Source organism: Rosa chinensis, chromosome 4 (genome assembly GCF_002994745.2).
Source record: "Rosa chinensis cultivar Old Blush chromosome 4, RchiOBHm-V2, whole genome shotgun sequence".
Lineage (NCBI taxonomy): Eukaryota > Viridiplantae > Streptophyta > Magnoliopsida > Rosales > Rosaceae > Rosa > Rosa chinensis.
The window spans coordinates 63,966,149-63,981,122 of NC_037091.1; the positions used below are offsets into that span (position 1 = coordinate 63,966,149).

A 14,974-nucleotide genomic window follows, 5' to 3' on the forward strand; every position below is an offset into this window, starting at 1 on the left:
ATTCTTATTAGGAAGGAGAATCTACGAGTAGCCTATATATAGAGGCTAAAGACGATATAGAAAAAACAACCAACTCTCCAATTAATCTCTACGATTACCCAAGTCTCCCTGGAGCAACCTCTCTTACCGGTGACCACACTCCAGTCCCAGTCTCTTCAAGAGCCTACTGTCAGTGCCACCAAACCAACCCGGCGACCGTACTTCCAGCCCAAGTCTCCCCCAGGAGTCGACTGCCAGTACTACTGCCACCGAGACTATCTCGACCAGCGAAGCAAGGGTAACGCCCTCGCAACCCAGTGAAGCTAAAGTCACACTTTAGCAAACCCGTGTTTTCTCCAAACTTCCCAGTGATTGCTCTGCTCAACCTGCAACGTTTGAGTATCGATTCGGTGTCGCGAAGAGATCACAACCAAAGTCCTTACCAGTAAGGCGAAAAGTCCTTTTCCGAAAGGCAAGAAAAGAACCTTGTGACGAGGTTGGTGCTCTCCTCGTCCACATCGTTTGATCAAGAAGTCAGGTCAAGGGACTCCCCGACGACTGCACCCCACGGTGCTGGTACGCCTGCGCAATCACACGCTCAAAAGAGACAGTTTGCAAGCCAACTGGTTTTGGAGCCAAACAAGTCTCCCAAGGTTGTTTTGCTGTCCTGGTTGCTGCTCCTTTCAGTGGTTGGTTGAGCATGGCTCGGTCAAGCAAGAGAAGGCTATGTCAGAACTTTGTTTTGAATTTGTGATCCCACATTGGAAACAAATCTCATGACAGAGTCTTTTAAGGCAAGGCCCTTGGGTGATTTGCCTTAGATGCCTTGTAGATCGCAAAGATTGGGTGCAAAAACTGAAAGCTCTTTTTTTCGTTTTCCTTTTTGTGATTTCAGATGAAGACAGACGAATATTTGTGTTCGTTTTCATTTTCTGGATATCATACAGTTTTTGTTTTTCTTTTTGTGATTTTGGATAAAGATAGACGAACATTTGTGTTCGTTTTTGTTTTATGGATAACATACAATTTTCATTTTCCTTTTTGTGATTTCGGATGAAGACAGGCGAACATTTGTGTTCGTTTTCATTTTCTGGATAACATACAGTTGCAATTATTTTTCTGAATTTAAAATGAACAATTGCAATTAATCTTTATCTCCAACTATTCTGTTAAGAGAGTTTTTCTTTTTCATTTTTAGGATAACATACAATTGCAACTGTTCTTTTGAATTCAAAACAAATAGGTGCAATCTTTATCTCTAGTTGTTCTGTTAAAAGAGTTTTTCTTTTTCCTTTTTGTGATTTCGGAAAAAGGCAGACGAACATTTGTGTTCGTTTTCGTTTTCTGGATAATGGACAATTGCAATTGTTCTTTTGAATTTAAAGCGAATAATTGCAATCTTTATCTCCAACTGTTCTGTTAAAAGAGTTTTTCTTTTTCCTTCTTGTGATTTCAAATAAAGGCAGACAAACATATGTGTTAGTTTTTGTTTCTGGATAACGTACAATTACAATTGTTCTTTTGAATTCAAAACGAATAGTTGCAATCTTTATCTCCAACTATCTTATTGAAAGAGTTTTTCTTTTCCTTTTTGTGATTTCGGATAATGGAAAATGAACAATTGAGTTCGTTTGGATTCAAAACGAACAGTTGCAATCTTTATCTCCAATTTTTTTTTTAGAAAGGGATAATTTCATTAACTTATCTATGGTCAGAAGACACGTACATCATATGCTGTCTTACACCAAATAAAACCTAGATGGTCTAAGCTACCAAGCACATGACAGGTAACCCTCACTGTGAACAAAGTGAGCATAATATTTAGACCTAGTCATATGAAGGCAAATCCAAAACTACCTAAATCCTGGCTAGAGTAATCCTAATCGCCTAGAGACCTCAATTGGTGTACAATTAGAGAAACTAAACTTAAATAGCAACAGACTTGAAGCTTCAAATGCTAGGTACTGAAGAAAGAAAGCATAGAGCATTCCTTTGCCCTTATCCTTAGGCCAACCTCCCGGGTCCCAAATCCAGATTCTTGGATAAGTGAAGCCCAACATATGATCCCTAACTTGGGCCCAGTAGCAGTCCAACTCCTTAGCTAGGTTTGATCTGGGCACCCAGCACACCAACTCACAGCTTCCATATGGCTGCCATCGACCACTGCCCAACACTAGCGTCGTCTGTCTGTGACACAGCCATCGCCAACTTCCTCCTTGGAATAGCATATCAACCCAGAAACTGACCAGCCTAAAAAGTGATGTCGGTGTCGTCTGCATCAAGGTCGTCTCGATCCAGCGCAGCCAGCAGAGTTCTCCAACTTATAAGCCAACCAGATTCCACGCGATCACCCCTGGATCCCACAAAATTCTTCGAGCAATTATACCGAACAAGACCGGCATCCACATCTCGGTAAGAAAAGCCAACATCGAAATCAGATGGAAGGAGAGAAAGGAAAAGGTTGCTTTTGCCTAAAAAAATCGAACATCTTGAAGGACAAGGAAGCCCCAAGGCCTCCTCATGTGCACCACCAACAAAGGCAAGCAAATTTGCCTGTGATGATGGGGAGTAGGGAAGCGGCGACCATGGCAGTGCTTGGTTGCCTCGACGCTCTGCATTGCGCCGCTAGACAATCTTTATCTCCAATTATTCTACTCAAACTGTATATCATGTCTATTAAGGAACTTTGTTTTCATTTTATACAGTTCGAGTAGAATAATTGATTCGTTAACCAAGTCGAATGTAACTATGAAGTTGGCGGGTGAGAAATCTTCAATTTGAACCTATTGCAGACCACCATTGACACGAACTTTTCCCAACTCAAAAGGATAATGGAATTTAACTAATGTCTCCGAACAAAGGCTCTTCCAAGCTTGTTAAAAACCGAATATTAGCCCACGGACCGTTTGTCTACTAAACCCTTTCAGCACAAGTCTCAAGACCTTGTAATCGTTGTTCAGTGAATCGTAGCCAAAAGTGAATTTTGCTTTCTAGAGTAGGACTTGGCAAAAACACAAACTTTCTAATCGAAGGGTTCCAAACGATTATGTGGCTAGTTGCAAGTGTATAATCAGTAAAGCATACCAGCCCGTTGCAGGTTCCAACCGCATTATCTGCAGGGATTGTATCTTTATAGAAAGAGGATCCTCTCCTGAGCAAACTAATCACCTGAGCTTCCTAAGCTTTTGAAGACAAGATGCCACATGTATAAAACTGCATCTAATGGCTGCTATTGCTTGAACTCAATTTTTTTTTTTTTGAGAAAAATGCACCATCAGTGCCTCAACTCTTGTGCACCGGCCAAGTTGATACCCAGACTCTCAGTGCTACCAATGTGATACCTAAACTTATATTTTGCTATCGATGAGATACTTCCGTTAGATTTCACTGATGACTTTGTTAGATGTGTGACGTGGTAATCACGTGGGCCCCAAAAATACCATGAAATGACCTAAATGACCCCAGAATTTATTTTTTATTTATTTAGAATTTTCTCTCTCCTCTGCTTCTTCTTCCTCCTCCTTTTGTTCAATTGTTGCTACGATCTCAATCTTCTTCCAAATATTCTTCTCTAAAATTTCTACCAAAAGATTAGTTCATCTCTTTTACTCTGGGATTGGTTTAAGTAATGTGATTGATGGATGGACTGGATTCTAGCTCGAGAACAATGATATCCATTGGTGGGTTGTTAATCAATCTGATCCTACATTCAAGATTCAAAATCTCTCCCACTTAATTATCCGATTTGCAACACAAATAGACAGATTAACCTTTCACTCCCATTAAAGAACTAATACAAAAACATGGGTACAGATACTCCCACCACTACTAGTTTCATTGGGTTTCAAAGCCTTGAGTTTTGTCCAAATTCTAGAATGCCTACATGGTACCGTTCACTGCGGCTGGTGACAATGTTCAGGGAAGGGTTTCAAGGCCTTGATTTTTCACCAAATTCCAGAACGCAACAACAAAATCCCAGAATTACAAAGCCTATAGTGTACCATTCACTACAGCTGGCGACAATTTTCACAATGGGACAGGTGCGGCATCACAAAAATTTCTTGCAGGAGAGAAGTGCTTCCAGATGGGATTTTGTATGCTTCGAGGGATACACATTATTCGATATTTAAAGCGGCAAGAATGTATAGAATGGAATGTGAGAAGGTTGATACTGTGATGTCATGTTCATGTCCTTGAATCCAATCCAAATCATCCATCATAATGAACCAGTAACCCAAATCATCTATCATCAAAAGCAGAGCAGAGAGTGTAGTATCACCCATGGCAACCCTTAAGGAAATCTTAACATGATGCCCAGTCGCGGCGACGATCCTCCTCCCTTGACCCGCCTCACCCGACCCGCACCGCCGATGTCCTGCTCTAGGTCAATGACACCACGACCGGAACGGTGTCGTTTCAGCCCCACCCCTACACTCCCACTCCCAACCCCAGCAGCCACAGCCACAACCAGAATCACTGCAACCGCAGCAGCCACCTCAGCTGCAGAGGGTTTGGTGTATTTCCAGCTCGAGAAGAAGAGCGTGTTGAGTTGGATTAGAGGCGAAATCAGGCTAAGAATTTATTTATACGACGAGTTAGTTGACAAGGGATTATTTGCTTGTTTCCTGATTTTGGGGGCAGTCTGAATTTTCTTTCTAGAAAGAATGAGATCACAGCAACAACTAAACAAAAGAAGGAAGAGGAAGAAGAAGAGGAGAGAGAAAATTGAAAAAAAAAAAAATCTGGGGTCATTTAGGTCATTTCATGACATTTTTGGGGCCCACGTGCTTGTCACGTCACACATCTAATGGAGCCGTCAGCGAAATCTGACCTAAGTATCTCATCGATAGCGAAATATAAGTTCAGGTATCACATTGGTAGCACTGAGAGTCTGGGTATCAACTTGGCCGGTGCACAAGAGTTGAGACACTGATGGTGCATTTTTTTTTTTTTTTCAATCAAAACACAGAGACGAAGCAGACTTGGACTCTTTCTCTCCCTTCTCTCTCTCTCTCTCCATTTATCCATTTATCGGCGACGGCAACCACTCCCAACCCAGCCCATCGTCACCATCGCCATCAACTACCCCAACCATCATCTTGCATCGTTTCTACCATAGGGGCATCAGTTAAAACATCAACAAAAAGCAATTAAAATCGTTTAAATTAAGACCAAATCCGTATACATAAATAGCGAGAGGTACTGTTGCCAGTGACAACTAGTCAACTACAACTAACCATTTACTAAAAGTCATCCACGAATTATCCAATCCCAGAGAGCATGTACATATTGCACAGTGGATAAGCTATCAATTATGGCTTCTTCTTCTTGGAATTTTCATGTGATGTCGAATTTTGTCGTACGTGCAATGGATTTAAGAACCTTAAGCTCCCATTCTGATCGATATTCCATAATAAGTTTGTGTTCAGCTAATGACAAATTTAGTGCGTGATCCACCAAATGCTGAAGGAATAGCAGTATTAGTTTAATGACCAGCTGCTTCAAGAAACAAAAAGAACAAAAGAATGAGAAGCATAGGTGACTTGAGCATTACAAGCACCATGACATAAGAAATAAAGATTTGCTGAAACCTGCTAGGAAATCCAAACAAGTATGTCAAATACATGGATTGAGCCACCAATTGACATCTATACTTCATCTCTGCTTAACTACAGAAAAAGCACCACTAGGGTTTGGGGTAGAAGTTAACTCCTAAAATTGCAAACAGTGCAAGGAGTTCAACATACACTAAACAGCTTAAGAAATTTGAAGTGAATAACACAGCAAAATGTTTAAAGACATTTCGTAATTCCCAAATATTTAAAATAGATTGTAAAAAAGACAAAACAAAATCCAAAAGCCAGCTTCTTATCTTCAACAACTTACAGCCATCAACATCTATTTCGGCAGAACAACGACCGAAGGTCATAAACTATTTGCTGCAAAGGTAAGGAAACGACTTGGGTGGTACTAGCTTCAAGATTTCTTCTTCCTAAGAGGGCACTTTCGAGAACATTTTGGAGATTTGATGCCTCATATAACGACATCGACACGGTCAAATTCAATGAGTGAGAGGTTGTTATTTTCCATCACGGTAAAATTGGCAGGCTCAGCAACTTCAATACGGCCACTTTTGTCCACAGCAAGCCTCATTGATCCTTTAAACATGTCAATTTTGGCATTTCTCAGGGTTACAGTCGAACCCTCTTTCATCAAGTCCACTGCACAACATCAAATTAAGGCAATTAAAACTATGCAACTACATTACATATAACGCAGCGGTCTTCAGATGCAAAACAGTAAAACCAGATCAATGGTAATGTCAGTTAAAGATCCAATTCTCAGATATAGGTTTCTACAGTTCCAGTCACCTTCTTTCATTGCTGCAATATCTTAGGTAGGTTTTCCCATACTGTCGCTCTATCAAAGGAGATTTCTATATTTCTTGAAGTGAGCCATGTTATGTCTTTTAATTGGGCTTCGCTCTTCAATTTTCTTATACTCAAAGGATCAAAGTCACTTTACTGTACAGAACTCCAACAAACTCGACTAAAGACCTAACGTGCAACTTTGACAGTCAAGACCTCACAATATGGAAACTAAACAAGCCACAAGAGAACAAACTTAAACAATAAAATATAAGGGGAATTCAAACTACATGAGAATGGAAAGAGCTCATTTAGCAAGCAGGACAGATGTAGTTATAGTTTACATATATCAAAGTAATGATCTCTGAATCACCTTGATCGTTTCTAGCCGTGAAGATTATCATTGCCGTTTCATCGCCAACCAAGCAATCAGCAATTCGCATTTGGCCTCGAGGCCCACCAGCACGTCCCTTCGGGCATACTATCTTAGTATTAACAACCTTTACAGTGAGAGTGACACCAGAGGTCATTGGGCGGAGCTGCATAACCTTTGTGAAGGTTGGTTTGCTCGGTGCTTGTTTCGAGTCTGCCATTTGAGAAAAGACCTACCAGAATCCAAACCACAAAACTATTTAGCACTAAATCAACAAATAACGACTCTATTAAGCAGGTAGTGGTCAACATGCAATAATTTGGGACGATAAGAACTATGACAAAGTCTTCAAGCTTCGTTTTTCTTATTTTTCCTCTTGTAGTATGGAATTCAAAGACATTCATCAAGGAGCTGAAAGAACCAAAATCAGATTCACAAAACAAAATACCAGAATAGATATGTCAAATTGAATGTAAAATATCCAAAAAAAAAAAAAAATCCTTAAACTTGTAATCTGAAATAGTCGTATATTGTAAACAGGTCAGAAAAAAAAATTTCAATCTTAGATTTAGAGTAGAGATCAGAGAGAACATATTATATGAGAGATCAGAACCTTTACAAATTTCCTAGAAATAGACAACAATTTAACAAGATCACAAAATATTTGATATTGAAACGATCGCGATGAATTATGAGACAACTTTTCCATGCAAATATAACAAAGGAGAATTACGGATCCGGTGAATTAAGGTTAGAGGTCACCTTATGAGTCTGGCTCAAACAACTGGGGAGATGGATGGGACACAGAGTAATAAATTTAAAAACTATCAGTAGATACATGCTTATATTTACAGAGCCCTACAAATAAGGAGGGGTCAAGGAGAAGTATATGTGAGACTCGTATCCTATTAGGACTTTGTATCCTAATACTTCCTTCAATTGTATCCTAATAGGAATTGTACCAAAAATGTAATACCCTAATGTTATATAATTACTCACCAAATTTTGTAACACCAAAGGAACATACATTTTTCGCAACTAGCATATTTTGTGGGAAATTTGCAATGCATGATTTGTATCCTATTACTAAATGGGGCAGATGCTGTAATTCTTCAACTGTGTTTCAACCTTATCAATTTTTGTAATACATTCTGCTTTCTGAAGCAGCTAGTCATTAAATTTCCTTTATTCCTTATGCTATGACATACTGCATCAGCTGCTTATTAACTAATTTCTTGGTTCAAAAGTTCCCGTATGGAAATTTCACGAAGAGGCTTGGACAATCAAGGTGTACGATTCAGAAGCTCCTTCGACAAATGTTCCATTGTTGGCCTACAGTTTGGTTTGGAGCGTAGGCATGTCAAGGCTAATGTGGCTAGCATAACCACACTAGAAGCTACCGGTTGAATGCTGGGAGGAGATAGCCGTGGATCCAACACATCTTTCAGCATAATTTGTAAAACCAAGGGTGACTTTGTCGACATCAAGGAAGATGTTGCAGTCAAGAAAATCAGTTCTCCAGGATGTCTTCCCATGATTATTTCTAGGGCCGCCACACCAAAACCATAAAAATCGCATTTCTCAGTCACGGCCACGGTGATGCAAGTTCTGGTTTACCAAAAACAACAGATATTAAGAAGCATGGAAGCATGGAAGCATAACAGAATGAGAAACAAGTGAGGCAGAGAAGCTGAGAAAGATAAGTACACCTGGAGCAACATATCCAGGAGTGCCAGCTAACATTGTTCTGTTTGAGGAACCTTATATCCTAAGTCGGGCTGTGCCAAAGTCGGATAAAGACGCCACCATCTCAGAGTTGTGAAGAATATTGCTGCTTGTTACATTTCCGTGAATGACTGGTATAGTGCAGTTTTGATGCATGTATTATAATGCATGTGATATGTACTCTCTTGTTCCAATCCAATTCTGCAGCTTCAATATCGTTGCTTAGAACACTAAATAAGCTTCCTTTTTCCTTGTATTCATAGACCAAGAACATACAACTTTTGAGCAAACAAAAACCATGAAGCTTCACACTGTTTCAATGTCTGACTTCCGATAGCATTGTTGCTTCATTTCTGAAACTTTTGAACAGAGCTCGCTCCTCAGCTTCCCAATGGTGAAGCTTCTTCAAGGCAACTACTTTGCCGCTTGGTAGCCGTGCTTTGTAAACACTACCAAAGTTCCGGTTCCAATACAGTACCTGATATTAAAATCCTCTGTTGCTTCGATGATATCCTGATATGAATTTTCCCATCAAAATTCCATATTGAGAATAAATCACCATTCTTTGGTGCTAGTCTGAAATTAGATTGGTTTTACTTCTTCCTAGCACGTCGACATAGAGTCACATCTAAACACCTGAAACGGAAAAGGGCTAAGATGATGGTGCCCGAAACAAAGGTTTTCATGTGCAGCAGCACGTTTATGTTACTAGAATTGGATGGAGAAGACTGGAGGATTTAGGATGTTCAAATATCCCATATTTAAACATAGAACTATAGAAGCAGTCGATGTATTAAGAACCTTAAGCTCCCATTCTGATACTCTAATACGTTTGTGTACAGCTAATGACAAATTTAGTGTGTGATCCGCCTAATGCTGAAAGGCATAGCATTACTCGTTTAATGTAATACATGTGCTGGGACTCTAACTGCTTCCAGAAACACGAAGAACATAAGAATGAGGAGCAGGTGACTTGAGCATTACAAGCACAATGACATAAGAAATAAACAGTTGTTGAAACCTGCTAGGAAATCCAAACAAGTAAGCCAAATACATGGATTTGAGTCACCAACTGACATTTACACTTGATCTCTGCTTAACTACCCAGAATAAGCACCACTAGGGTTTGGGGTAGAAGTTAATTCCTAAGACTACAAACAATGCAAGGAGTTCAACACTTCACAGCATAAGAAATTTGAAGTGAAGTAACACAGCAAAATTCTTAGGGACATTTGATAATTCCCAAAGATTTACAAATCAGATAGTAAACATGATAAAGCAACCAGCTTCCTTATCTTCAAGGACTCACAGCCATCAACATCTATTTTGGCAGTACAACCAAAGGTCATAGACTATCAGCTGCACACAGGTAAGGTAAGGAAACGACTTGGGTGGTACTAGCTTCAAGATTTCTTCTTCCTAAGAGGGCACTTTCGAGAACATTTTGGAGATTTGATGCCTCATATATCGACATCGACACGTTCAAATTCAATGAGTGAGAGGTTGTTATCTTCCTTCACAGTAAAACCGGCAGGCTCAGCAACTTCAACACTGCCACTTTCGTCGACAACAAGCCTCATTGAATCTTCGGACATGTCAACTTTGGCATTTTGCAGAGTTACAGTCAAACCCTCTTTCATCAAGTCCACTGCACAGTACATCACAGGGAATGAAAACTATGTGACTACATTACATATAATGCAGCAGTCTTCCGATGCAAAACAGTAAAACCAGATCAATGCTAGAGCCATTTAAAGATGCAATTCTCAGACAATACATTATGGCTGATCAGCCCAATTCAGAACCTCAACTAAAGTGCAATTTAACAGTCAAAACCTCACAATATATGAAAACTAGAGAAGAAACATAAACTATAAAACATAAGGGGAATTCAAACTAGATCAAAGTAAAGTCATGATCTCTGACTCACCTTGATCGTTTGTAGCTCTGAAGACTATCATTCCAGTTTCATCGCCAACCAAGCACTCAGCAAATTGAATACCTACTATCTTAGTACTAACAACCTTTACAGTGAGAGTGACATCCGACATGTCTGGGCGGAGCTTTTCAACCTTTATGGCATTCTGGCATTTTCACAAGCAGGTCATGAATGTAAGCCTAAATGTGTTAAATCAAATAAATCAACACAGTTTATTAGATCAGGCATATCTCATTTTGGTATTTTCACATCCCATCAAAAATGTAAAACACTAATCAACAGACGCATGAGAGATCAGAACCAGAAAGAAAGTGCAAGTAACTCACACATGGCATTTCCAATGTACGTACCATCGATGACACCCAGAATAGAGATATTCCAAACAAAACAAGAAGAGCAAACACCAATTTTAGAATCGTAAATTGAAAAGCTTACATCTTTGTTGACATTTCCAATCGATGCTTGAATGAGTGAGAGGTTGCTATCTTCCTTCACAGTAAAACTGGCCGGCTCAGCAACTAGAACACTGCCACTTTTGTCGACAACAAGCCTCATTGAATCTTTGAACATGTCAACTTTGGCATTTTGCAGAGTTACAGTCAAACCCACTTTCATCAAGTCCACTGCACAGTACATCACAGGGAATTAAAACTATGTAACTACATTACATATAATGCAGCAGCCTTGCCATGCAAAACGGTAAAACCAGATCATTTAAAGATGCAATTCTGAGACAATACATTATGGCTGATCGGCCCAATTCAGAACCTCAACTAAAGTGCAATTTAACAGTCAAAAGGTCAAAATATATGAAAACTAGAGAAGAAACGTAAACTATAAAACATAAGGGGAATTCAAACTAGATCTCAAAGTAAAGTCACCTTGATCGTTTGTAGCTCTGAAGATTATCACTCCAGTTTCATCGCCAACCAAGCAGTCAGCAAATTGCATGTGGCTTCGAGGGCCACCAGGACGTCCCTTCCGACCTACTATCGTAGTACTAACAACCTTTACAGTGAGAGTGACATCCGACATGTCTGGGCGGAGCTTTTCAACCTTTGTGGCATTCTGGCATTTTCACAAACAGGTCATGAATGTAAGCCTAAATCAACACAGTTTATCTCATTCTGGCATTTTCACATGCGCCCGTTCAAAAATGTAAAACACTAATCCATGAGAGATCAGAACCACAAAGAAAGTCCCCAATCGTAAATTGAAAAGCTTACGTCTTTGTTGACCAATTTTCCAAACGATTCTTGAATTGGGTTTGTAGCAGCAACACCGCCATGAGCATTTCCAACCGATGCTTGAATTGGGTTTGTAGCGCCGGAGCCTCCTCCATGAGCATTTCCAACCAATGCTTGAATTGGGTTTGTGGCAACAACACCGCCATGAGCATTTCCAATCTGCTGCAAGAAATAATCACAAGCAAAATGTAAGGATGACACGAGACGACGAAGCCAACCAAAAACCCCCAAAATTGAAGAGATCGACAAAACCCTAAAAAAGCTTTACGTCGTCGTTTCGCAGACCCACATGAAGTTGGACCTCGTTGGTGAAGAAGCTCCCCCCGCTTGGGATTTGGCTGACGTAGGAGCAAACATCGAATGGGCCCACTCCCATCCATCTTCGCGACGCGTCTGAGGGATCTGTCCCGGAGACCCAATTGGAAGGCTGGCCCTTCTTGTTCTGGGCCTGGTCCTGGGCCGGGTCAAAACAAAAACCGGGTTAAAAACCGAGGAAAAACAATTGACTCACTGTCTGTCAAAGACGTACGTACTGAAAAGTAAAACCAACCACCCAAAGTTGAGGTAATTAATTAATACCGGACGCTTTGGCCCTATGGGTGGCTGCTTCGCCATGATCGTCGACGGAAAGGGTCTTGGACTTCCGGCTAGTCTGGGTTTCTTGGAGTTTCTTGACGAAAGGTCGACAATGGAGAAATGCAGAGTACGTAGGAGGGAGAGATTGGAGCTAGGGTTCTTGATGAGTTTGAGGTTTTGACGGAAGCTAGGGTTTGCGTTGAAGGAAGTAAATGGGTTTCAAGAAGAAGAAGAACAAGAAGAATTGGGTTAAGGGAGGACGTCGGTTTTTCTGGGTGTCTTTTTTGGGTTTGGTTATGACCAGAAGAAGAGGAAGCAGGAGAGAGAGAGAGAGAGACTGAGGAAGAAGAAGAAGCTGGATTTTTTGGATTTGGCTTTGGAAATGAGGAGGAGGAGGAGAAGATGAAGACTCTGTGTCAAGATTGAAGGGAGAGTTTTCTGGTGTTCACTGTGATCGTAATCGTAGTAATATGCAACTTCTGGTTTGAAGCACACGCCCACAACCAATAGGAGTAGAGAAATACATCCAGCTTGCCAGCTCACGTGCGGATATTTCACACATTTCTTGCTCTTTTTGACCACATCACCAGACGGACCCACTTTATATAACTAACTGACTCCCAACGACAAACAGAAACCGTTACATTATTCCCGAGCGGCCGGAAATGGAATGACGGCTAACGTTTTTAATTTCTATTCTCTTTTTCTTTTTAGGCAATTTCATTTCAATGGGGGTTAGTGACATGACCAAATTAACTTTAAAAAAAAGACACGACATAAAATTTAAATCATGCTTCATGGTGTTTCAGAGTATTAAAATCTCATAAATAGGATTCGATCAATTAATAATTGTATCCGATGTTTTGAAGCCCCTAAAAACAGTATAGACTTGTTTTTGTTCACAACTTGGCCCGAATTAGCTGCATACTCATCCGTGAATTGTGTTATGGCATGAATGCCCTCCGAGCTAGCCTGCATAAAAACCATCACATCATCGGCAAATAGGACATGTGAAGGAGGACTACACACACCAGGAGCTGCAATACAATCCAACTCATTTTGAGAGACAAGCAAAGGCAGGCCCTTGCTTAACACCTCTTCCGTAAGGCAAAAAAAGAATCGGTGATAAAGGGTCGCCCTAACGCACTCCCAGTGAACAAGAAAAGAAACCACAAGACTGACTATTTACTAGTATGGATAGATGTGTAGACTGAAGAATACAATGCACCCACTTCACAAAAACTAGACCAAAACCAAAAGCTCAAGAACTCACAAGAGAAATTGCCAATCAATCGTATCAAATGCCTTTGCAATATTTCCTTGTTTACATCAATGGTCAAGGAGATTCATGCATTCAGATGTTAGAATTATAGGATCGACAATCGATCTTCCCCTGATGCAAGCACTCTGATTGCTCGAGACAACCCTTGAAGCAACAGGACCCAGACGATCATCCATTATTTTAGTAATAATTTTAAAGGGGAAATTTGCTGGAGCAACCGGACGGTAATCTAAAATCCCTCTGCTTCAAGAACTTTCAGTATTAGAGTTAAAAGATTGGAGTTGAAATGGGGAATTATGATCCATGTTCCAAAGAAGTTGCAAATTGCATTAATCACATATATATTAATCACATCCCAGTAGAACTTAAACAAGTCGCCACCAAACCCGTCCTGGCCCCGGGAGTTGGTGCCATCCATGGATTGAACTGCTAACCCAATCTCCTCATCCGTAGGAATTGCAATAAGAGCCTCATTATCTGCTGCCTCGACTAGAAATGGGCAAACGGGGGATTCCCCCATCCCCGCCCCTGCCCCAAATTTCCCTCGTGCCCCCATTCCCCATCTGGGGATATTTTCAAATGGAGGATTCCCCGCCCCGCCCCCGCACCTGCATTTGTCATTTTCTCTATATGAACTTTTTTGTTTTTCTATTTTGAAATTTTCTATTTTTTAAAGAAAGAAAATTGAAAATTTCAAAATAGCATACGATCACAAAATCACAAATGATGGGTCAATGCAATTCTGTCAAGCACCTAATCACATACGATCTCAACTTAGCATACAATTCACAAACCACAAATTACATGACGATCCAACGGTCGGATCCTCACGGATCGTCTAGAGGATCATCTTTACCAATTTATTCGATGATCCAACGGTTGGATCCTCACGGATCGCCCTTAGGATCATCCTCTCAAAATTATACGAAGATCCAACGGTTGAATCTTCCCAGATCGCCTTTAGAATCATCCTCACAAAATTATACAACGATCCAACGGCCGAATCCTCACGGATCGCCTAGAGTCTTTACCAATTTATACAATGATCCAACAGTCGGATCCTCACGGATCGCCTAGAGAATCATATTTACCAATTTATACTATAATCCAACGGTAGGATCCTCACGGATCGCCCTTAGGATCATCATCTCAAAATTATACGAAGATCCAACGGTTGGATCGTCCCGGATCGCCTTTAGAATATTCCTCACAAAATTATACGATGATCCAACAATCAATCCTCATGGATTGCCTTTTGAATCTTCATTTCATCATTATACATTGATCCGACGGTCAGATCCTCACGGATCAAAACCCATTTACGCCAATATATCAAAACTACATTTCGTAACAACTGAGACTTTATAAAATTTAGGCCAAACAAGAATTAATACCAAAAATCTTGGTCATTACAACAGTCGGATCCTCACGGATGGCCTTTTGGCTGCACAACACCTCCAGTCATGGCGGCTCGTCTCGTTCAAG

The 14,974-nt window shown here is 40.5% G+C and overlaps 2 protein-coding genes across 2 annotated transcripts; both read right to left on the minus strand.

Moving 5' to 3' along the window:
- Positions 1-5,592: 5,592 nt before the first annotated feature.
- Positions 5,593-7,586, minus strand: LOC112201059 (uncharacterized protein At4g28440). The gene is made up of 3 exons (XM_024342062.2): positions 7,483-7,586; positions 6,721-6,952; positions 5,593-6,200 (listed from the first exon to the last, which is right to left on the minus strand). Exons 1-3 carry the CDS (start codon positions 7,558-7,560, stop codon positions 6,013-6,015), a joined length of 498 nt encoding a protein of 165 aa, XP_024197830.2. The 5' UTR covers positions 7,561-7,586; the 3' UTR covers positions 5,593-6,012.
- A 1,856-nt stretch (positions 7,587-9,442) lies between these two features.
- On the minus strand, positions 9,443-11,919 carry LOC112198585 (uncharacterized protein At4g28440). Its single transcript, XM_024339737.2, has 6 exons — positions 11,690-11,919; positions 11,611-11,638; positions 11,266-11,452; positions 10,820-11,007; positions 10,376-10,529; positions 9,443-10,093 (listed from the first exon to the last, which is right to left on the minus strand). Exons 3-6 carry the CDS (start codon positions 11,417-11,419, stop codon positions 9,906-9,908), a joined length of 684 nt encoding a protein of 227 aa, XP_024195505.1. The 5' UTR covers positions 11,420-11,452; positions 11,611-11,638; positions 11,690-11,919; the 3' UTR covers positions 9,443-9,905.
- Between the last annotated feature and the right edge of the window lie 3,055 nt (positions 11,920-14,974).